Below are 22,861 nucleotides of genomic sequence, written 5' to 3'. Positions count from 1 at the left end.
CTACACTGCCCGTTTACATTGCCCTCTGTCTCCTCGCACCTGGAGCCCTGGACTCTGCATTTGGCCCAAGGCAGAGCACATGAAGAGCTGATTGCTGGGCCTTCACTGACTAGGCTCACTTAGGGGAGAAGCTGTGGGGGCCAAAGCCAAGTCGCTTGGCCTGCCTCCTGCTCCTCATTTTTCCTTCCCAAGCCCCGAAGTATACCTGCGGTGCACCCTTCCCTGCTACGGGAAACCTTTGCTCCAAGGCTCTCTCCTCCTCTCCCCCACTCGCATTTCCACCCCAGGGTTCAAGACCTTGGGGCCCACCCTGTGGAGTAGGTTTTTAATGTGTTAATGTTTTGCTCCCCCCTCCCGCCACCCCTGGGCTTCTTGTTGGTGTTCACCACCTTCTAGTGCTGGAGGGAGTTAAACCCCTTAGATCCTCCCCTTCAGCAAAACAACTCTTCCTTGGCAGAAAGTGAAGACAATTTTGTGGGTCCTGGGACTTGAACTCAAGGCCTAGATTCTGTCCCTTAGTTTTTTTCAAGGCCTACACTCCACTACTTTGAGCCACAGCTCTACTTCTGACTTTTTGTTGGTTAAAAGCCCAAGGCTCAGGGCTGGGAAGGTGGCTCAGTGGTAGAATGCTTGCCTTGCACGTGCACGCTTGAGGCCCTGGGTTCAATACCTTAGCACCACATAAGCAGAAAAAGCCGGAAGTGGCACTGTGGCTCAAGAGGGAGAGTACTAGCCTTGAGCTGAAGAGTTGAGGGACAGCACCCAGGCCCAGAGTTCAGGCCCATGACTGACCCAAGGCTCATGCTCCACTTCTGGCTTTTTGGTAGTTATAGATAAGAGTCTCACAGACTTTTCTACCCTGGCTGGCTTCAAATTGCAATCTCGAGCTCCTGAGTAACTAGGAGAATAGGGGTGAGCTTGTCTGGCTTGGACAAGCCCTTCCTCTCCTCAGGACCTGGGCCTGGGCCTGGGCCTGGGCCTGAACCTCTTTGCTCTACCACTGGAGCCACAATGCCACTTCTGGCTTTTTCTGAGTAGTTTTTTGGAGATAAGGCTCATGGATTTTGCTGCTCCAGGCTGGCTTTGAACCGAGATCCTCAGATCTTAGTCTTCTGACTAGCTAGGATTAGAGACAGGAGCCACTGGCACTGGCTGACAGATTCCTTTTGATGGCATCCATTTTACCTTTGTGTTATGTGGAGCCTGGCAAGATTTCAGTTTTAAGCTCTAAGCTAGAATTTACAGGGTACTAGCTCATTAGGTTAATGGTTGGGGTGACTAGTGACATTTACAAGGTGGCTCTCTTTAATAAACTCCCCATTTCAGAGTCACCTGTGTGCTTTGTGAGCTGCAGTGAAGTAGCAGTATCTGTCGGTCACTAGGATGGGGGTTACTGTTGCTCATGGCTTGGGGCTATACCTCATGAAACCCAAACTAGACTAAGCTGCATTTCAATTGTAGAGTTTCAGCATTATACTCTGGACTGTTTTTACAGTCAGCAGGGAACCTCCAGAGGGGGAGAGAGAGAGAGCCCTCTGGTTTGCTGCTGCAGATCTTAGCACTGCACTGGTGGCCTAGAAGGTGGCCATGATCTGCAGTCTTTGAGGCAGCAGCTGGGTGCATGTTCTGTGTTGTAGATAAGAGGACATTTGGATAAGCTTCCAGATGCCACCTTGAAGCTCCCTCTGCTTTACTTGGCATAACATAGTAGCAAGCCTTCTCAAGAGTGGTCTTCCTTGGGATTTCAAGGGGCACAAGCAGCAGAGCGAGTGAAAAGTATTAGCCTGGAGTGAGGATAATGGCTAGATTCCCCAGTTTGGAACAGCACATTGCTTGCTGTATGTAGAGCTCAATATGGTGGCTGAATGGTCTCTGTCTGTCTGTCTTTCTGTCTTTCTCTTTCTCTCTTTGTTGGTTGTGGGCCTGAACTCTGGGCCTGGGCACTGTGTCTCAGCTCTTCAGCTCAAGGCTAGCGCTCTACCACCTGAGTCACAGTGTAACTTCCCGCTTTTCCTGCTTATGTGGTGCTGAGGAATCGAACCCAGGGTCTCATGCATGTGAGGCAAGCACTCTACCACTGAGCCGCCTTCCCAGCCCGCGTGGTTCTCTTTTTATCCCTTTTCATGAAATTATAGAAAAATTTTTTTTTGTGCTGCTGAGGCTCAGATCCAGGGCTTCTTACATGCTAGCAAGTCACACCTCCCCCAGCCCTGACAATCTTCTATTTTTTTTTTTTTTTTTTTTGGTCGGTCATGGGGCTTGAACTCTGGGCCTGGGCGCTGTCCCTCAGCTCTTCAGCTCAAGGCGAGCGCTCTGCCTCTTGAGCCACAGCGCCACTTCCGGTTTTCTGGTAGTTTATTGGAGATAAAAGTCTCACAGACTTTCCTGCCCAGGCCGGCTTTGAACCGAGATCCTCAGATCTCAGCCTCCTGAGTAGCTAGGATTACAGGGGTGAGCCACCGGCGCCCGGCAGTCTTCTAATTCTTTACAATAAATGATTTGTTTATAGGTCTTTCCACTGTAGGGCTGGACTAGCAGACAGCCTCTTGCTGTGTGAATCCCATCCACAGCTTCTGCCCGTGGGCTTCTGAGCCATGGCCACTGAGGAGAAGAAGCCAGAGACAGAAGCTGCAAGAGCACAACCCACCCCTTCCTCATCGGCCACCCAGAGCAAGGTGCGCGCCTGGGCTCCTTGGGCCCCTCTGGCCAAACAGGCTTTAAGGAATCCAGGGCTATTGGCGCTCAGTTAAATATGTTACCAGTTGTATTACTGATCTCATGATGTAATGATAGGAAGTCTCAAATCTGTCACTTAGATGGAAGAGGTGGGGCATAAAAATACACAGGTTCTTGGTGAAGATTGTAAAAGTTTGTGAGATCCAAATCTGGACAAGTCTCACAGTTGTGGGATTGGTAGGTATGCAGACTCCTTTCCAGGCAACTAGGAGCTTTTAAACAGGGGGAGCCCTGGCTTCAGATGGCTTTGTGGAGGTGGAAGGGGCACAGCTCAGCAGTGCCAGGTGTTGTTGTGGGGGCTTTGACGTCCAGCTTGGATGATGGAGGTGGGGTGCTGAGGTGGGGACTGGCCTCGCATCGCACTCAGGTGCAGTCAGTTGGAAGGCTGAGTTAAACTTTGGGAATCAAGTCAGCTGACTGACTGAATGAATGGGACTGTGGTTTTACATTTAGCTAACTCAGGTTCTACTATTTCTCCAACAGCCTACACCTGTTAAACCCAACTATGCACTAAAATTCACTCTGGCTGGCCACACCAAAGCTGTGTCCTCTGTGAAATTCAGCCCGAATGGAGAGTGGCTGGCAAGCTCGTGTGCGTATGGGTCCTCTGAGTGCGTATGGGTGGGTTATGTAGCGTCGTTAGTCTGCCATGGGGTCCTGTAGTGTGCTACATGTTCTCTTCAGAGCTAGTTGTGGCCTGAGACTGTGCCCATTGCCTCTGGGAGCTGAGGGCTGAGACTCCAGCCTTTCCCCACTCAAGGCTAGGCTCAGTGTGGGAACGTCGGTGTTGGTTTTAGGCTCAGCAGGGAAGCTTAGTCCTGCACAGTTGTTTTTCTTCTGAGCCTTAGCTCTTTTTATTTCTTTCAGCTGCCGATAAACTCATTAAAATTTGGGGAGCCTACGATGGAAAGTTTGAGAAAACCATATCTGGTCACAAGCTGGTAGGTTCCTGCATGAGAAGTCCTGGCTGTTGTACAGGGCAACGAGGCAAGATTGGTTTTTAGTGAAGGCACCTTGGATTGCTACAGGTGTGCATGTGGCCATCTCTGGGTCTGGCAGAGCCCCGAGAATGGCTCATCCCTGTACCCTGAGTGTACATCTTCTGAGTTAATGCTGGCCAGACCATATGCCGGGGCCTGGCATGTGTTTGGGATCCCCTCCCCTCCCCTCCCCTTTTGGGGAGGGGCTGGAACTCAAGGCCTTGGTGTTTCAGTCTAGTGCTTTATCACTTGAGCCACAGCTCTACTTCCAGCTTTTTTTTTTTTTTTTTGGTCCGGTCGTGGGGCTTGAACTCTGGGCCTGGGTGCTGTCCCTCAGCTCTTCAGCTCAAGGCTAGCGCTTTACCACTTGAGCCACTTGTGGCTTTTTTTTCTGCTTATGTGGTGCTGAGGATTCGAACTCAGGGCCTCATGCATGTAAGGCAAGCGCTCTACCACTGAGCCACCTTCCCAGCCCTACTTCCAGCTTTTTTACACTGGAGATGAGAGTCTCACAGGCTTTCTTGCCTGGGCTGGCTTTGAATCACGATCCTCAGATCTCAGCCTCCTGAATAGCTAAGATTGGATAGCCCCTGATTCCCTGCTGTGGGATTTTGGCCCTTTATCGGTCAGTTCAATTTTGTCCCAAAATACAGTAACTTTTTTTTTTCTCCTTCCCAAGGGAATATCTGATGTAGCCTGGTCGTCGGATTCCAACCTCCTGGTGTCTGCCTCTGATGACAAAACGTTGAAGATATGGGATGTGAGCTCGGTAAGGCATTGGTCCTTTCCCAGGGAGGCTCCTGTGGCTAGGGAAGGGCAGGAGGTAGTCAGCTGGGGCTGGGAGCAGGTGGCCTGACCCTGCTGTGCTCTAGGGAAAGTGTCTGAAGACCCTGAAGGGGCACAGCAACTATGTCTTCTGCTGCAACTTCAACCCCCAGTCCAACCTCATCGTCTCAGGGTCTGTAAGTACATGGTCTCTCCTCTGGGGGCGCTGTGGTAGGTCACAGCCATGCTCATCATGGGTGGAGGTGGGGCTGGGTTTGAGGTCTGGAATGATTTTCATCCCCTCTCACATAGTTTGATGAAAGTGTGAGGATATGGGACGTGAAGACCGGGAAGTGCCTCAAGACTTTGCCTGCTCATTCAGATCCAGTGTCAGCCGTAAGTTTCTGCCATGCATTGTGGGCCTCTGACGTGCTTGCTGTGTCCAGGTGATTCTTTAGGTGACTAGAGGTTGGGGGCTGGTGCCGTGAGACCTCTCAGTCCTGTATTCTGTGGAGAGTGGGTGGACGGGGTGCCTGTGGTGAGCACTGAGAGCCTTATGTGGGACTGAGCAGGAAGGTAGGCTAGGGGTTTCAGAGGTGGTCTCCTGAGAGGTTCTCTGGTGAAGGGAATGGGAGTGTGACCACAGGTGAGGTGAATGTTGAGTGGAGTAGCTTTGGTTGATGACTGGGGCGGAGGCAGTGGCTTGTTGGTGAGAACAGTGGGTGCTGGGATGGAGTCCCCAGAGTGCTTCGTGCTCAGTGTACACCACTCAGTCAAAAACAAAGAACCAGGTGCTGGTGTCTCATGCCTGTAATCTCAGCTACTCAGGAGGCTCTGATTTGAAGATGAAGGTTTGAAGCCAGCTGGGCAGTTAACCGCCAGAAAAAGGAAAAAACCAGAAGTGGAGATAGAGAGCTAGCATTGAGCAAAAATGCTCAGACAACACCCAGGCCCCATGTTCAAGACTTGGGACTGTTTCTCTCTCTCTCACACACAGACACACACAGACACACACACAGACACACACACACCCCAAAAAACCCACGAGACATCACGTAACCACAGCCATCCTGTTAGTGCATCTGCGCAATGATCCGTTGTTGTTGCATGCCATCCGCTCTCAGCAGAAGGGCATTGGGGTGAGAAGCCGTGTGTTCATGGCTGAGAAGTAAGCTTCTCTTTATTCCTCTCTGAATTTTGAATTTTTAGGTTCATTTTAATCGAGATGGATCCTTGATAGTTTCAAGTAGTTATGACGGTCTCTGGTAAGTACTTTTTTTTTTTTTTGGCTGGTTGGGTTTGAACTCTGGGCCTGAGCACTGTCCCTCAGCTCTTCAGCTCAAGGCGAGTGATCTACCACCTGACGCATAGCTCCATTTCCCCCCCCCCCCGTAGTTTATTGGAGATAAGAGTCTCAAGGACTTTTCCTGCCCAGGCTGGCTTTGAACCGTGATCCTCAGATTTCAGCCTCCCGAGTAGCTAGGATTACAGGCATGCGCTACAGGGCCTTGGCCAAGTGAGAAAAATCTTACTTCATTCAAGGTCTGCTGTTGGTCCATTCTAGCTCCAGGGTGCAGTGGGCAGGGGACATGGCCTTCACCTTTCAGAAGCATATGCCCCAGTGGGTTACAGATGGGTGAATGAAGGGAGGAGGAGCAAGGCTGTGGGCTCTGTAGACCTTGGAGTTAGGCTGAGTGGGTGAGGCCTTGCTGGAGGTGAAAGTGCCCAGGGCTTCGGGAAACGGGAAGTGTGGACGTGGGTGTCTGTGGTAACTTGTAGGTAGGGGTAGCAGTTAAAGCTCTGGAGTTGCATTCTGGGCTTGGGGATGGTGGCTTCGTAACTTCCACAGTGGTTGGTGAGGCTAAGGGGACAGTGGTACCATTGGATTGAGCCAGGTAGGACTTCCCAGAGTAACGGGGGAAATTAAAGCAGGGTCTGAGCCATGGCAGGAGCCATAGACAAACTGAATACACCAAGCTTGGTTTAAATACTGCTTTGACTCCATGATCCTTTAAGAAGCACGTGAAATGAGGTGATTGGAAAGACATGAGCAGGATCTTCCTGGGTCCTCAGTGTGACTACCCCCGCCCCCTGCAGAAGGAAGTGGCCTGGGACTGGAGTTGACAGCAGGCCAGAGAGCTGATGGATTGATGACCAAGCGACAGGAAGATTGGAGACAAAATCTAGAAAGGGGAAAACTTTTAAAAAAATGTTTTTTGGTGGTGCTGGGCAAGTGTACCACAGAGCACATGCGTTGTATTTTTTGGCATTGCTTTAACTCGGGGCCTGCAGCAGCTGGGATTCGTTATTTGCTTTGTGTAGTCTTAGGGCTCAATATGTTTTCTTCCCGTTTTTTGGTGGGGGGCAAACTTCATTAAATCCAGTTCTGCAGAATTTAAGCACCTGAAGAGTTTTGCTTGACTCCCTGTCTGCCTCTGTGCTCTGTACCAGCACTGTCAGTGCTACGGGGACCTCAGGTGGAAGTCCAGGCTGAACACAGCACAGTTTTCCCATCCTGAGTCCGGATGGGTCCTGTAGGCTGTGCCCACCTGTGCCGATGCGGCATGGTAATGGCATCTGGAAGGCTGTCTGGGCCAGTAGCACCCAAGGATGAAGCCATAGCCACGTGCAAATGTCGGCCAGTACACTAGTAATGGCAGGCGGATGAGACCTACGGGCTGCAGAGTACCTGGATACTTTTTGGGCGCCACACTCCTAGCACCTCGACAAAGCATAGAACAGACGCTAGTGTCTGTGTAAAGACTGGGACAGTTTGTGAATCACATGTGGACTTGGCTTTAAAGAACCTTCCCAAAACATAGAAATAGTATACCAGAGAGGCTAGTAGGAAGGACTTACAAAGCTAAAAGATGGAGACGTGGGGAAGGAAATAAAAACCTTCTATAAAGTTTATTTGGGAAGATCAGGAATTGGAAGCCAATTTAAGAAACAAAATGGCCTGAGTGGAGATCAAGGGAGAGGCCACAGTTATGGGGAAGGCCCTATCCTCCCCAGCAGTGCCCTTGGCTCAAGGGACAGGTTGTGACCCAAAATGGACCAGGAAAGGGAATGGGGAGGGCTCGTCACAAAGGAGCCCTGAAGAAGTGTCAGGTAGAAAGGGCTATTGCACTTCCCGGTCCTGTACCTTCAATCAAATAACAAACTTGTAAGGCTACTAGATGTCTCCAGATCATAGAAGGTAAGGTCTTCCAGACCCATCTTACAGGTCTAGATTAACGTGTTCCCCCTGATTGTGGCCTGGAGCTCAAAGGCAGCTCCTGAGTGAACATCGATGCCAGAATCCCACAGAAAATACCGGATGCTGTGTCCAGCAGCGCATCAAATAGAGATTCCACGACTAAGCAAGTCTGATCAGTGAAAGGACTGGGATAGTGCCAACAGCAGAAAACTGATGGCTTTGTGTCAGCAAATTCAAGGGAGACCCATAGGTCTTATCTCTAGTAGAGATCAGAGGGCACCTGATGGAGTAATAATACGGCAGCTGATCCAACTCTCCATAGGATAGGCCAGTGGTGCCAGCAGTTCTGTGAACTCAGATTCCCATAATACGCTAAAACTACCTGCCAAGTACAGATCGCAGTGAGCATGGCCATTCCACAGTCATCATTGCTTGTGGTTACTCAACAAAGTGGGCAGATGGATCTCTGTAGACGCACATTTTTAGGTTTGTTTTTTTTTTTGTCAGTTGAGGGGCTTGAACTCTGGGCCTGGTCGCTGTCCCTCAGCTCTTCAGCTCAAGGCTAGTGCTCTACCACTTGAGCTACAGCGCCACTTCCGGTTTTCTGGTGGTTTATTAGAGATAGGAGTCTCACGGTCTCTCCTGCCTGGGCTGGCTTTGAACCGAGATCCTCAGATCTCAGCCTCCCGAGTAGCTAGGATTACAGGCGTGAGCCACCAGCGCCTGGCACATTTTTAGGTTTTTAAAAACAAGCTGGGGAAGTGGCACTGTGGCTCAAGTGGTAGAGCTCAAGCCTAGAGTTCAAGTCCCATGACCGGCAAAAAAAAAAATTCTAAAGACAAGCTGGGCTGGGTGCCAGTGGCTCACACCTGTAATCCTTGCTATTCTGGAGGCTGAGATGCTAGGATCACAGTTTGAAGCAGGCTTGAAGAGGAAAGTGAGACTTTTTATTTGGGTCTGGTCGTGGGCCTGAACTCTGGGCCTGGGCGCTGTCCCTCAGCTCTTCAGCTCAAGGCTAGCACTCTACCACTGGAGCCACAGCACCACTTCCGGCTTTTTTCTTTCTGCTTATGTGGTGCTGAGGAATTGAACCCAGGGCCTCATGCATGCAAGGCAAGCGCTCTACCACTGAGCCACCTTCCCAGCCCTGTGAGACTCTTTGATACACTTAACCACTGCAAAACCAGAAATGGAGCTGTAGCTCAAGTGATTGGATGCTGGTCTTGAGGGAAGAAGCCCAGACAGCTCCTAGGCCCTGTGACCAAGCCCCAGTTGAGGGCACCAAAAATCAAAAAACAAAAAGCACCAGTGTAGTGCTGTGCCCACTTAACTCGGTGACATGTCTATGATTCTTATCATCCTTACTATTTTGGTCAGTTGTGGGGCTTGGACTCTGGGCCTGGGCACTGGTCCTTCAGCTCTTCAGCTCAAGGCTAGTGCTATACCGCTTGAGCCACAGCACCACTTCTGGCCTTTTCTGCTTATGTGGTACTGAGGACTCGAACCCAGGGCCTCATGCATGTGAAGCAAGCAATTTACCACTGATTCCCAGCCCCATCCTTACTTTCTCTTGGGGAACTGGATAAATAACTGCCAGTTGTCCTTCAGCTGGTGACAGGCCAGGGTCCAGCCTGTGTGAGTTGTAGAGCCCTGGTTCAGCCATAGGCTATACCAGCTGCACCAGAGATCAGTCCCCTTTTTCTGTGCTAGAAGTGGGGTTAAGGTCTCACAGGATGGCCTGTACTGCGGGGGTCAGGAGCAGGTTCAGGAGAGCAGGACGCAGTGAGTGTGACGATGTCCCGTTGAGGACAGCGGGCAGTTGGAGGAGGGGTAGTTGGGGGGGGTCAGTTCTGTAAGGCAGAAGAGAGTATAAAGAGAATAAAACCCTACTGGGGAGGCCCAGAAAGCAGATTGCCTCTGTGCCAAAACAAAATCTATCATGGAACATTTGAATTGAGTGCCAGGAGAATTAAGGAAAGGAGGGGGAAGGAGGCCTGGGAGAGGCTGGGCACATAGTTCAAAGGCAGTGCTGAAGCCCAGTACTGGGTCCCATGCGGTGATAGGGGCCACGCCACAGCAGGCAGACATGAATTAACACCCTGGGCACTGGTGAGGCCCAGCTTGGGCCAGGTACCCAAGTGGGAGTCCGCCATGGCAGGTGGGGCTGGCAGTGTTGGCAGGCGTGTTTGCACTGTGTGCGGGCGTTGGCAGGAGTCTCAGAAACGCTGGAACTGGGCTGGTAGCAGGGTAGCTTGTCTGTTCCAGAGTCCCAATCGTTAAGGATTTTTCTTTTTTCCTTTTTTTTTGTGCTAGTCCTGGGGCTTGATTTTAGGGCCTGAGCTTTTGTTCAAGGTTAGCGCTCTAACACTTGAGTTGCAGTGCTGCTTCTGGCTTTTTCTGAGTAGTTTATTGGCGATAACAGTCACTTTTTTCCTTCCTGGTCTGGTTTCAAACCTTGATCCTCAGATCTCAGCCTTCTCAGCTAGGATTATAGGCATGAGCCATCTCACTGCTTAAATAATGGGCTGTTCAGGAAATTGAATCCAGCCTCAGGTTTAAGAAAGCTGATTCTGCCCGTGGACTGTATGCTGTGGAGGAGGCAGAGCTGCAAGGCCTTTGCCAGGGTGTGTCGCCCACCCACCTGGGGGCTGGTGACATGGTAGGCCTGCTTGCTCCCTTGTGGAGGAGGGGTGGGACGCCTTTGCCTTTGTCCCTGGCTGGGGTGCAGGCTGACAGCTGAAGACCAGTTGCAGGCCCAGGACTCGCCTCTGTCCTGACGGTGGAGGACGATGGTGCCGGAAGATGAGGACTGTCACCGGCGGTGCAGCCATTGGCTTTCTCATGTTTCGTTTTTGTTCTTGCTTTGAAGCCGCATCTGGGACACCGCGTCGGGCCAGTGTCTGAAGACACTCATCGGTGAGTGCTCCATGCCACATGGGGTTGGCTCCGGGCTCAGTGTCTGCTCAGGCCTGCCAGGGAGGCCTTTCTCCCAAGGTGTTCTCTGTCTGTGCTTGCAGTGGTTCTTCTGGAGCCTTCTGTTCTGAGCTCAGCCTGCCTTTTTGTCTCGGTCCTGGTGCCTTTGGAGGCCTCCTCTCCACTGGACCATCCTCCCCCCCCTCCCGCTTCTACCTGAGCCCCCATATCTGCAAAGAGCTCTGTCATTCCTTTGTGGAACTGCTGCCAGGTCTTCTTTCTGCTCTTTGGGCCCATGGCCTGGGCTGTCTATCTGGGGTTACTCTGTGGCGACCTTGGGCCATGGGCTCTCTACCTGTTCTTGTCAGTCCCTGGCCACCCCTGGCCACTCCTGGTCACCTTCCTCGGTGTTAGGGAGGTGGATACAAAGTCTGGGAATAGGAGTGCAGGGATGAGGTGAGGAAGGAGGAGGACTGGCATGGCCCGTGCAGGCAGGTCAGGGGTCAGGGGTTGAGGTAGTGGGACTTGGAAGGGGTTGATGTTGAAGAGGCTGGTCATTATGTGCCAGCCTGAAGCATGGGAGCCTCAGGTCAGAATGGAGAGGACTGGCCTGGCTTGCTGATCTCTGCCAGCATGGCCTTGGGGGTGGGGTAGGGGTGGGGAAGAGAGGTGGGTCCACCAGGGAGGCAGTGCCTCCGGCTCTTTTGCTTTCCTAGACTTTGGTAACAAGTGTGGACATCCGGGTTGGGTCAGCAGATTGCTGCTTCTTGGCTGTCCTTACCTTGAAGACGCCATCTTTTCCCTGTCTGTGTCTGGCTTCTCTTCTAAGGACAAATAGAGGAGGCAGCCTCAGTATGGTCACCTGCTGGGACTGAGCTGGGACCATGACCTTGTGCTGTACCTGTGGGAGGCCTACTGCACCCCAGCTTCCCTAGCGGCATCCTAGGGTCAGGTGTCTTCCTCCCAGAGTGGCACCCAGCTCTGTCTCTAGGACAGTCCTTCCTGGTGGCCTGTGGCAGGTGTTAGTGCTGTGGTAATGAGCACCAAGGTTCCTACCCCCCCTCCCCCATAGGTATGTCCTGGCTTTAAAGGGTGGGCACCTGCAGGCTAACAAGTCAGTCACCCAACATGCCAGTCATCCCTTTGGCTCCAGGACCTTCAATGGATACTGAAGAACTTTTAGAAGATGGTGTGGTGTTTGAGCACACTCCTGTGTGCTTTGTATGTCTTCAGATGGATTGTAACAGTTGTCAGACTTTCACTACTTTTACTTAGGCCTGGTGACAGCAGGGGGCATGTGGCCAGTACTGATGGTACTGGGGAGGGTGCAGGCTTGGAGCTGCAGCCAGTGGGCCTGTGCCACCCCTTGCTGCTCAAAGCTGCAGCTGTGGTCCCATGCTCTCCTGCACTGCTCAGTGCTGCAGCTGTGGTCCCATGCTCTCCTGCACTGCTCAGTGCTGCAGCTGTGGTCCCATGCTCCCCTGCACTGCTCAGTGCTGCAGCTGTGGTCCCGTGCTCCCCTGCACTGCTCAGTGCTGCAGCCGTGGTCCCATGCCTCCCCTGCACTGCTCAGTGCTGCAGCCATGGTCCCATGCCACCCCTGCACTTCTCAGTGCTGCAGCCATGGTCCCATACCTCCCCTGCACTGCTCAGTGCTGCAGCCGTGGTCCCATGCCTCCCCTGCACTGCTCAGTGCTGCAGCCATGGTCCCATGCCACCCATGCTGCTCGGTGCTGCAGCCATGGTCCCATGCCACCCATGCTGCTCGGTGCTGCAGCTGTGGTCCTGTGTTCTCCTGCACTGTTCAGTGCTGCAGCCATGGTCCCATGCCACCCATGCTGCTCAGTGCTGCAGCTGTGGTCCCATGCTGCCATGCTGCTCAGTGCTGCAACTGTGGTCCCATGCTGCCTATGCTGCTCAGTGCTGCAGCCGTGGTCCCATGCCTCCCCTGCACTGCTCAGTGCTCCAGCCATGGTCCCATGCCTCCCCTGCACTGCTCAGTGCTGCAGCCATGGTCCCATGCTGCTCAGTGCTGCAACTGTGGTCCTGTGCTCCCCTGCACTGTTCAGTGCTGCAGTTGTGGTCCCATGCTGCCCATGCTGCTCAGTGCTGCAGCCGTGGTCCCATGCCTCCCATGCTGTTCAGTGCTATAGCTGTGGTCCCATGCTCCCCTGCACTGGTCAGTGCTGCAGCCATGGTCCCATGTGTTCCCCTGCACTGGTCAGTGCTGCAGCCATGATCCCATGCACTCCCCTGTACTGGTCAGTGCTGCAGCCGTGGTCCCGTGCTGCCCTGCACTGCTCAGTGCTACAGCTGTGGTCCTGTGCTGCCCTGCACTGCTAAGTGCTGCAGCCGTGGTCCCATGCGCTCCCTTGTACTGCGCAGTGCTACAGTTGTGGTCCCGTGCTCCCCTGTACTGCTCAGTGCTGCAGCCATGGTCCTGTGTAGCCCCATGGTGCTCAGTGCTGCAGTTGTAGTCCTGTGCCGCCTGCACTGCTCAGTGCTGCAGCCGTGGTCCCATGCGCTCCCCTGTACTGCTCAGTGCTGCAGCCGTAGTCCTGTGCTGCCCTGCACTGCTCAGTGCTGCAGCTGTGGTCCCATGCGCTCCCCTGCACTGCTCAGTGCTGCAGCCGTGGTCCCATGCGCTCCCCTGCACTGCACTGTGCTGCAGTTGTGGTCCCGTGCTGTCCTGCACTGCTCAGTGCTGCAGCTGTGGTCCCATGCGCTCCCCTGCACTGCTCAGTGCTGCAGCCGTGGTCCCATGCGCTCCCTTGCACTGCTCAGTGCTTCAGCCGTGGTCCCATGCGCTCCCCTGCACTGCTCAGTGCTGCAGCCGTAGTCCTGTGCCGCCCATGCTGCTCAGTGCTCCTTTTCACTCATATTCAAGCTTCTATTTGCCTTATGGTAACTTAAGTTCTGTTGGAATATTTTTTTTGGCCATTTTTTGGGAGGTGGCTGAGATTGGGGACTCAAACTTGGTACCTGACACTTTTCGCTCAGTGACTGGGGCTCTACCAACTGAACCGCACCTTCATATCCCCTTCCCCCTTTTTGCTGGATCTGGAGGCACTGTCTTCGAGCTTTTGTGCTCCAGACTAGCACTTGAGCCACAGCTTTTGATGGTTAACTGGCAATAAGAGTCTCATGGACTTTTCCTCCTGGGCTGGCTTTTAACCTTGATCCTTGGATGTAATCCTCCTGAGAGCTAGGATTGTGACCTGACACATCTCGCTGGGTTTTCTATCTGCAGTTGGATGAACCCAGGAGAAGTGACAGATGATTGGGGGGGGGGGGGGGGAGTTGGCAGCTGAGTACCTCTGCTGCAGACTGTATGCTGGGGGAGTGAGGGCTGGGCTGCGGACCGTGGGCCGCCAGGCTCTCCTCCCTTGGGGCTAGGAATAGGATGCAAGACAGGCCTGTGTTGCTGAGGTGATGGGACAAAGACCCTTGATGCTGACTGATCGAGTTCTTGTCTACTGTGAGCCAGACCTTGGGTTCACCCCAGCATCCTCTCTGCACAGGAAGGAAGAGCACAGCCCTCATGGTGGGCTGCACGTGTACCCATCCGGTAGCTCACACTGTGTCGTGTGTGCCTTTGCAGTGTGGGTGACCAGCCCGAGGGAGCAGAACCCCCAGCGCGCCTGTGGTGGTAATGCGTGTGCTCCAACCTCACAGGCAGACACAACGCCCTCGGCACACCCTCCCTTTGCACCTGGCCAGGGCAGCCTCCTGGGCGTGCTATGTGAGGCTCACCCATTGCACCCTGGAAACTGGCCTTTGCATCGCCTTTTCCAGCAGGCCTGGCTCTGCCCCTCCTCTTGTCCCCCAAGGCCTGAAGAGTCAGGGCATCAGAAGTAGAAGTGAGGGCTGAGCTCCAGAGTGGGTGGATGCCTGCAGCTGCCACACTGTTGCTGCTCCGGAAAAAATGTTAGCATCCTTGGGCATCTGCAAGGATGCCACATGAGGTGGTCCCTGAGGCTCATGGGCGCACACCTGAGGACACCCTACGAGGGTCAGGTCCTAGTCCTAGTGTGGCTTGCCTCAGGTCCTTTGTTCCTCACATCCTGGTGACTAAGGGACTGGTGCATGGCCGAGACGGGAAGGGTTGGCACTGGTGGCATGGGTGATGGAGCTGGCTGCCTCTCCGGTCTCTGGTCGTCATGTGGCTTGTCCCCTGCGCAGATGACGATAACCCCCCGGTGTCCTTCGTGAAGTTCTCTCCGAATGGCAAATACATCCTGGCTGCCACGCTGGACAAGTAAGCACTCTTACTTCCCTGGGGTGTGGGGATGCCTAGGCTCTGGCAGACTGGGTTTGGGGCCCCACCCGCTCCTTGAGGGACTGCAGGGGAGGCTGTTGCCTTTGGATATGGAGTGAGACAGGCACAAGGCTGCAGAAGGAATTGCAGGTGTGTGCTGCCACCCTGGCCCTGCAGCTTGTCCGTGAGACTGGCCTCTGATCCAGGGACAGTAGTAACTCAGCTGCCTCGTTGCAGAAGTACCCTTGAACTGCAGGGATTTGGAGTTTTGTTCTTGCTCCTGTGTGCATAGGTTGGCTGCATGTGGTGGATGCCAACCTCTGTCAGAGCTGGTGCCCCCTTGGGGTAGGGCTCTCACTTGGTTCTGACCATTGTCATGATGAGGTGGTAACAGGCTGGGCACAGCTCAGATGTGCAGCCCCTCAACCTCTTCTTTGTCTTCCAGCACACTGAAACTCTGGGACTACAGCAAGGGGAAGGTGAGCTCTGCCCTGCTGGCTTGGCCTGGGGAACAAGGTGGTGAGGGCCACAGGCTCCTCAGGGCTGAAGCAGGAGGGATTCTGGGTGTTCACAGAGGTGCTGTGGTTTAGATGTTTGACAGACCCGGGTTTTATGGGCCACTGGTCTGTGGTTGCTGCTTGGATTGTCAAGGCTCTGCACCTGTGTGAGTTTGGAGTGCCGTCCAGGTCTCAGCTCCTGAGCTGTGTGGTGTCTGGCCCTGTGTGTGTTTGGAGTGCCATCCAGGTCTCAGCTCCTGAGCGGTGTGATGTCTGGCCCTGTGTGTGTGTGGAGTGCCATCCAGGTCTCAGCTCCTGAGCGGTGTGGTGTCTGGCCCTGTGTGTGTGTGGAGTGCCGTCCAGGTCTCAGCTCCTGAGCGGTGTGGTGTCTGGCCCTGTTTGTGTGTGTGGAGTGCCGTCCAGGTCTCAGCTCCTGAGCGGTGTGGCGTCTGGCCCTGTGTGTGTGTGGAGTGCCGTCCAGGTCTCAGCTCCTGAGCGGTGTGGTGTCTGTGCCTGTGTGGGTTTGGAGTGCCGTCCAGGTCTCAGCTCCTGAGCGGTGTGGCGTCTGTGCCTGTGGGATGTGTGCAGTGCCGTCCAGGTCTCAGCTCCTGAGCGGTGTGGCGTCTGTGCCTGTGGGATGTGTGGCAGCTCTGGTGCTAAGGACCTTTCCTGTCTTTTCAGTGCCTGAAGACTTACACTGGCCACAAGAATGAGAAGTACTGCATATTTGCCAATTTCTCTGTAACTGGCGGGAAGGTGAGTCCTCACTGAACCTGCTCGCCCCCAGCGCGCCTCTACAGGGTCATGTGACCCAGGTGGAGCCTTCCCTGTGCCCAAGGCAAAACACGGTGTGCCAAGCAGGTGCCACACTGTGGTGAACGGGGGGACTTGCCAGCTGCCTCGCAGTCTGCCTTGTTAGCAGGCCAGGTGGCCCCCTCTAGGGCTGGGCTGTGGCCCTGTCAAGATGCACCTGCGTGACTCAGGGCACTGGTGGCCCTGTCCTTGTCTGAATATCCTGGGCTACACTGAGACACACTGAGAGTATAGTGGCCTAAGGAGCACCTTCGCCCAGAAAGCCTCCTGTGAGGGCATGTGAGGTGCCAGGCCCTGGGGAGACAAGGGGAAGCCCTGCGCTTGTTTGCACGTAGTTACCAGAGGGTGGAAAGAGATGGGAAGGTTTGTTTGTGGCTGCTGAACCCTGACCTTGTGTTTTTTCCTGCACTGTTGCGGTGGCCCAGTGGATTGTATCTGGCTCCGAGGACAACCTTGTGTACATCTGGAACCTGCAGACCAAGGAGATCGTGCAGAAGCTGCAGGGCCACACAGGTGGGCTCTGCTCTGTGTACCTTCCCCACCTTGGGGGGACAGGGTACTCCCCACATTGGGGGACAGGGCCCTCTCTGCCTTGAGGGGACAGAGCACGTTTTGTGCAGCTTCCTCAGCCCGGCAGGCCTGAGAGGATGTAGCTGGTTTGGAGGCTGCTGTAGTTGCATTTGCTGGGTCTCAGGTCCTGACTCAGGTCCTGGGCTGGCAGACTGTGGCTGCCTCTGTGGTGGGGAGCTGGGTTCCCCTGAGTCCCCAGCCCCTTTCAGATGCTGGTGTTGGTTCCTCACAGAGCCAGCCTGCGCGTGCCTGGTGAGCGCCCGCTGTCTGGCTCTTATCAGTGGCTCCAGTAGTTCCCTGATCCTCGCTGTTCCTGCCCGCAGCTGTGTTAGGGGAAACAAGGGCAGCTGCCCCAGCCGGGAGCACACAGCCCTGAGTGTGGGGACTCACCTGCTGTCACCCTCCACACCCAGGCTGTGGCTGTGAAGGCACCAGGCAGGCCTGGGGCCCCATGGCACAGTGCGGTCAGCGTGTGGGTAGCAGCTTGGTGGTGCCAGCCAACTTCTGCCTGGGCCCTGGTGTGCCACCACTGGGGCAGAACAGCCCCCCAGGGCTGAGGGCCGTGCAGGTGGCAGTAGGAGCAGCCAGCTGGAGCCCAGAGGAGAGCGTGCTGCCGGAGGTGGGGCTGCTGGCCGCCCTGGCAGAGTGGGCTGCCTAGTGCTTCCAATTGCTTGCACTGAGCTCCTTGTGGTCAGCTGGGCACAGGGCACAGAGCTTGGTGGGCGATGGCGCCCTGACCGAGTCTCCTGGGCTTCCAGATGTTGTGATCTCAACGGCTTGTCACCCCACGGAAAACATCATCGCCTCCGCCGCCTTGGAGAATGACAAGACGATTAAGTTGTGGAAGAGCGACTGCTGAGTCCCGGCCGCCAGAGACTGCAGTCAGAAGACCTGGACTGGCAAGAAACAAACGTGCGTGTGGCCGGGGCTTCCGGGGCCTGGGGACCTGGGGGACCTGGGGCACCGGAGACAGGCCCGAGCGCAGCTCCTCTGTGAAGGCACTGGCAGAGGGGACGTGCCACCGCTGGCGCCGGAGGGTTCTACCAGTCGCTGGGACATTTCTTGCCAATTGTCTGTCCTCGTCCACTCGGGAGTTCCTGTCTGTTCCGTGCCCAGAGGCAACACAAATTTTTAATTTTTTTATTACACAAGAGTGACGTTCGATTTATCATGGGTTGTGTTTTTTCCAGTAATAGTTCTGTACCCTTTTGATACTTTACTACCCAACGTGACGCTGTTGTCAGGCCCTCTGGCCCCCGGCTGCCTGGTCTCCTGCAGGCTAGTCCCTGTGTCCCCGCCCTGTCCCTGGCTCCTAGCCTGCCTCCAGTGGTTGACGATGTCACTGGAGAGCACAGGTGTGTTCTGCATGGAGTCATTTTGTATTGCTGGCGCTGGTGGCGGGACTGTGGATGGTGTCCACAGTTCTGTGGCAGGGGCAGGGTGCGGGTTACCGTGGGCTGTGGTCCCTGAGTTCTGATGTGAGCTGATCTCTCCCTGACATTTAGAAAGTTTCACACACGCTTGAGCTAAAAGGGTCTCCCGCCACAGACCGGCTGTTCCCTCCCAACAGCCAGCTTCCTGTGGGCACAGTGAGGGCACAGAACGCCAGGTGTGGCAGTGAGAGTGGCAGCTTCTCAGCTGGAAGGGGTCGGGCCGAAAACGGCCTTTTGGTGCTGTGATGTAGAGAGATGGTGCCTCTACTAGTCAGATCAGGCCAGGCTGATTAGCTCGGGAGGGGCATAGCTCTTCCCATCCCTGTCTTCCCCCACTCTCCTCCCCTCCCCACAGCCTCTGCATCCTCTGGAGGAGACTCCTCGTGGGACACCACTCACTGTTACCCCAGCCTGACCTCCCAGCTGGGACCTTTGCAGTGGTCTGGGGAGAGGGCTGCTGGGCTCAGAGCTGCACACGGTTGGTCACGGGTGTGTGGGGAGGGGGCGTCAGCCTGAGTCCCGTAGCCGGGGTTGGTGCTGTTGGGGGAGCCTGGTGGCCCCAGTCTGCTGGTGCCTCAGACGTGATCAGTCAGCTTGGCCTGTGGTATGATGGGGCACCAGGCTCTGGAGTCCTCTAAAACTGTCCACTAAGGTAGGGGGCAACTCAGTCCTAAATGGATCCGCAAGGGAGAAAGGCAGCTCGCCTGGCTCTCCTTTGGAGAGGTGCAGACAGGCTCCCTGGTTGAAGAGGCCCGTGGCTGCACAGGGTGGCTTCTGTGACAGGGGTCTGGGCTTCATGTAGCATCTATCTGGGTGTCCTGGCAGGATGAGGCCTTTCCAGCTCTGCCCTAAGTGGGCAGCCCTCCAGGAGGGATGGGAGCTCACTGTGTCCAGAGCTGTGTTCCGGAGGATAGTTTATTTTTTCTACAGTTGAATTCTGTTGTAGATTTGTGTAAAAAGACATTCTTTTTGAAAATAAAGATTTTCATGTCTTGTAATTTTGTCTCAGAATTTCATTTTGAACAGCACAAACTTATTTTGGTGGTGTAGTGTGTGTGTGTGTGTGTGTATGTGTGTGTGACAGGCTTGAACTCAGGGCCTGGTTGCTGTCCCTGAGCTGTTTCTGTTATTTGGGTCCAGTCGTGGGGCCTGAACTCTGGGCCTGGGCGCTGTCCCTCAGCTCTTCAGCTCAAGGTTAGCACTCTACCACTTGAGCCACAGTGCCACTTCCAGCTTTTTTCTTTTTGCTTATGTGGTGCTGAGGAATCGAACCCAGGGCCTCATGCATGCAAGGCAAGCACTCTACCACTGAGCTACCTTCCCAGCCCCTGTTTTTGTTTTTATGTCGGTTATCGGGCTTGAACTCTGGGCTTGGGCGCTATCCCTCGAGCTCTTCAGCTCAAGGCAAGCGCTCTACTGCTTGAGCCACAGCGCCACTTCTAGTTTTCTGGTGGTTTATTGGAGATAAGAGTCTCACAGACTTTCCTGCCCAGGCTGGCTTTGAACTGCGATCCTCAGATCTCAGCCTCCTGAGTAGCTAGGATGACAGGTGTGAGCCACCTGTGCCTGGCTTCCCTGAGCTGTTTTGCTCAAGGGTAGTGGCTTTTAACACTTGAGCCACACATCCACTTTTGGTGGTTAATTGGGGGTGAGGCTGGCTTTGAACTGTCATCCTGAGATCTCAGCATCCTGAATAGCTAGCATTATAGGCGTCAGTCACGACAGGAAACTGGAGAGCAAGGGGAACTCCTGCTCAGTATTGGCATAAAAATAAATAAGCCAGAAATAAGGTATCAGCAGTTTTGAGTTGTCTCTATTCTGGTAGTCCACCATAAATGAAAAAGTTGGGTTAATTACATTTAATATAGCCAACAGGTTAACTGTCCTGGAGGCATCCATCACCAAGGGTGCAGCAGAACGAGATGCCCCTCGTAGTAGGATGGCATGGGAAGACTAGCCTTGATGTGACAGCTGAGGATTCGGATGATCGGAGGCAAGTGCTGTACAAAGGCTTTACAAGGATGGAACACTCTGGCACTTAAAAACTTAGGGACAAAGCCGGGCGCTGGTGGCTCACGCCTGTAATCCTGGCTACACAGGAGACAGATCTGAGGATCTCGGTTCAAAGCTTGGGCAGGAAAGGCGGTGAAGCTCTTATCTCCAGTAAATCACCAGAAAACCAGAAGTGGCACTGTAGCTCAAGGGTAGAGTGCTAGCCTTGAGCTGAAGAGCTGAGGACAGCGCCTAGGCCCAGAGTTCAAGCCCCATAACTGACAAAAAACCAAAAAAAAAACTTATGGACAATTTACTAGAGTGATGGAATGGTGGTTCAAAAAAATGGGAAGGAGCTGAACACCAGTGGGTCACGCCTGTAACCAAACGCAAAGGACTGAAATGAGATCTGAGGATCTCAGTTCAAAGCCCAGGCGGGAAAGTCCGGGAGATTTGTGTCCAATAAACTCAGAAAAGGCCAGAAAGAAAAGAAGGAAGAGGGGCTGGGAAGATGGCTCAGTGGTAGAGCGCTTGCCTTGCATGCCCGAGGCCCTGGGTTTGATTCCTCAGCACCACATAAGCAAAAAGAAAAAAGCCGGAGTGGTGCTGTGGCTCAAGTGGTAGAGCGCTTAAAAAAAAAGGAAGAAAGGTAGAGTGCTTGCCCTGAGCAAGAAGAAGTTCAGGGACAGTACCCAGGTTGAGTTCAAGCCTAGAACCAGCCCCTTCCCCACTCTCCCTCCGAAAAAAGAAGGAAGGAGCTATGCTATCCAGCTTTTAAGGTGTCTCATGGCCTTGATGGACAGGGTTGCTTGTTCCATTAGGGTTCCTGATTGCAGGTTTCCTGTCTGCCAGAACACCGGGCCCAGTAGGTGTTCACCTCCTCAGCCACCTTCATGGTCATCCCTCTTGCCCTGAGAACAGGGTGCTCAATATGGACATGAGCTAGGCCCAAGTGTGGGGCAGGGAGCTGGCCAAGCTGGTCTGCAAACCCTGGGGCTGGACTTAGGGGCACTGTCCCTAAGCTTTTTTCACTCAAGGCTGGTGCTTCTACAACTTGTTATAAATGTGCTCTCCTTGGACTCAAAGAACTGTCTCAGCAAGGCAAAATTTGCTTCTGCAGAAGGGTGCACTCTTAGCTGAAAGTCCAACAAGCACAGAGTAGGCCATTTGCTCATATTTATCCCCTCCCTCTGCTCAGATTGGTTGAACAATTGGTTCACAATCTGCTGTGACTGGCTAATTTGAAATATATTTATATAAGGTGACTACAGGGAGAACAGTACTGGAGAATCTCAAAAAAAAAAAAAATACCAGCACCCTGATATTTTTCTTTTTGTCACTCATGTGATTTGAACTCTGAGCTTGGGCACTATCCCTGAGCTCTTCAGCTCAAGGCTACAGCTCTAGCCCTTTGCGCTACAATGCCACTCGGCCTGGGCTGGCTTTGAAATTCTATCCTCAGATCTCAGCCTCCTGAGTGGCTAGGATTACAGGTGTGAGCCATTGGGGCCCAGATCACCCTGCTATTTATTCAGCAATCTGAGGTATATCCTATTTTTTTTCAATTTTATTTTTTTATTTTATTGCAAGGGTGATGTACCCTTCTTGAAACCATTTTAAAGCTGGGTGCTAGAGGTTGGGAATGTGGCTCAATGGTAGAGTGCTTGCTTAGCATGCATGAAGCCCTGGGTTCGATTTCTCAGTATCTTAAACAGAAAGACAGAAGTGGTGCTGTGATTCAAGTGGTAGAGGGCTAACCTTGAGCAAAAGCTCAGGGACAATGCCCAGGCGCTGAGTTGAAGCCCTAGGACTGGCAGAAAAGTTAACAATACGTGATCAAAACGTTGGTTAGATGCCACGAAGTAGGTGGCAATGCCTTAACCGTATGCGTGTTGTCAGGCCCAAGGGCCTCTTCCATCCTTGTCAAGGGGAGTGCTAACCTTCTCTCCTTTCATACAACACAGCTGCGCATAGCACTTGTGCGCTATTTAAGGCACAACAATAGAACTACTTTACACTGATGGTGAAATTTTCGTTGGCTCGCTACAGAAAACCCGGGGAAGAAATACCCACATCAAGAGATAACAAACGTGCATCCTTCATTTCGTTTATTAAGTTAATGTATAAGCAACAAAAAATACCGTTTTGTCTTGCACTCTAATTATTCAAAAAACTATCCAATCAGAGGCTGAGATAGACACCGGACGTCCCGAGCGTTCCTTCAGAGTAGCTTATTCCCCCGGAAACAAAACAGGATCGGCGGGTACTTCCTATTGGGACACTCTCGCGGACGGCGGGAAGAGGAACGGAACTGTCTGCGGAAGTGGAAGTGGCTGTTGAGGAATCAAAGGCTGAACATCGGAAGAGCTCTCCACGGACTTCCGGATGTGGCCTGATGTCCGGAACTGTCGATGCCCAGAGGCCGCGGCTCGCGGAGCGCTTTCTGCGCATGCGCCTCCCCGGCCGGTCTGCCACCCGCGTTTGCGCATGCGCCCCGGGTCTCTGTTCGCGTCTCTACCTGGGTCTGCGCATACTCCTCTTCGCTCTCACCCAGGTCCTTGCCTGCACGTCTGCGCGTGCGCCGCGCAGGCTCAGACTGGCGTTCTAGCCCCGCGCGGCTGGTTTGGGTCCAGTTCGCGCGCGTCCTCCACCTGAGGCGGGGTGCCTGTGCGTGTCGCGCGCGGTCGGACGTCCTGCCTTTCTCG

General features: G+C 53.9%; 1 protein-coding gene across 1 annotated transcript; it reads left to right on the top strand.

Annotated features, from left to right (window-relative positions):
• Nucleotides 1–2,513: 2,513 nt before the first annotated feature.
• Wdr5 (WD repeat domain 5) lies at nucleotides 2,514–17,893 on the top strand. The gene is made up of 13 exons (XM_013029465.1): nucleotides 2,514–2,675; nucleotides 3,220–3,328; nucleotides 3,604–3,677; nucleotides 4,396–4,485; nucleotides 4,589–4,678; nucleotides 4,794–4,877; nucleotides 5,691–5,746; nucleotides 10,550–10,596; nucleotides 14,776–14,851; nucleotides 15,297–15,330; nucleotides 16,030–16,104; nucleotides 16,587–16,674; nucleotides 17,490–17,893. Exons 1-13 carry the CDS (start codon nucleotides 2,595–2,597, stop codon nucleotides 17,588–17,590), a joined length of 1,005 nt encoding a protein of 334 aa, XP_012884919.1. The 5' UTR covers nucleotides 2,514–2,594; the 3' UTR covers nucleotides 17,591–17,893.
• The last annotated feature ends 4,968 nt before the right edge of the window (nucleotides 17,894–22,861 follow it).

This window comes from Dipodomys ordii, unplaced genomic scaffold, assembly GCF_000151885.1.
Source record: "Dipodomys ordii isolate 6190 unplaced genomic scaffold, Dord_2.0 Scaffold118, whole genome shotgun sequence".
Taxonomy (NCBI): Eukaryota; Metazoa; Chordata; class Mammalia; order Rodentia; family Heteromyidae; genus Dipodomys; species Dipodomys ordii.
The sequence above is the reverse complement of the archived record's forward strand: the minus strand, read 5'-3'. Positions and strand labels throughout refer to the sequence as shown.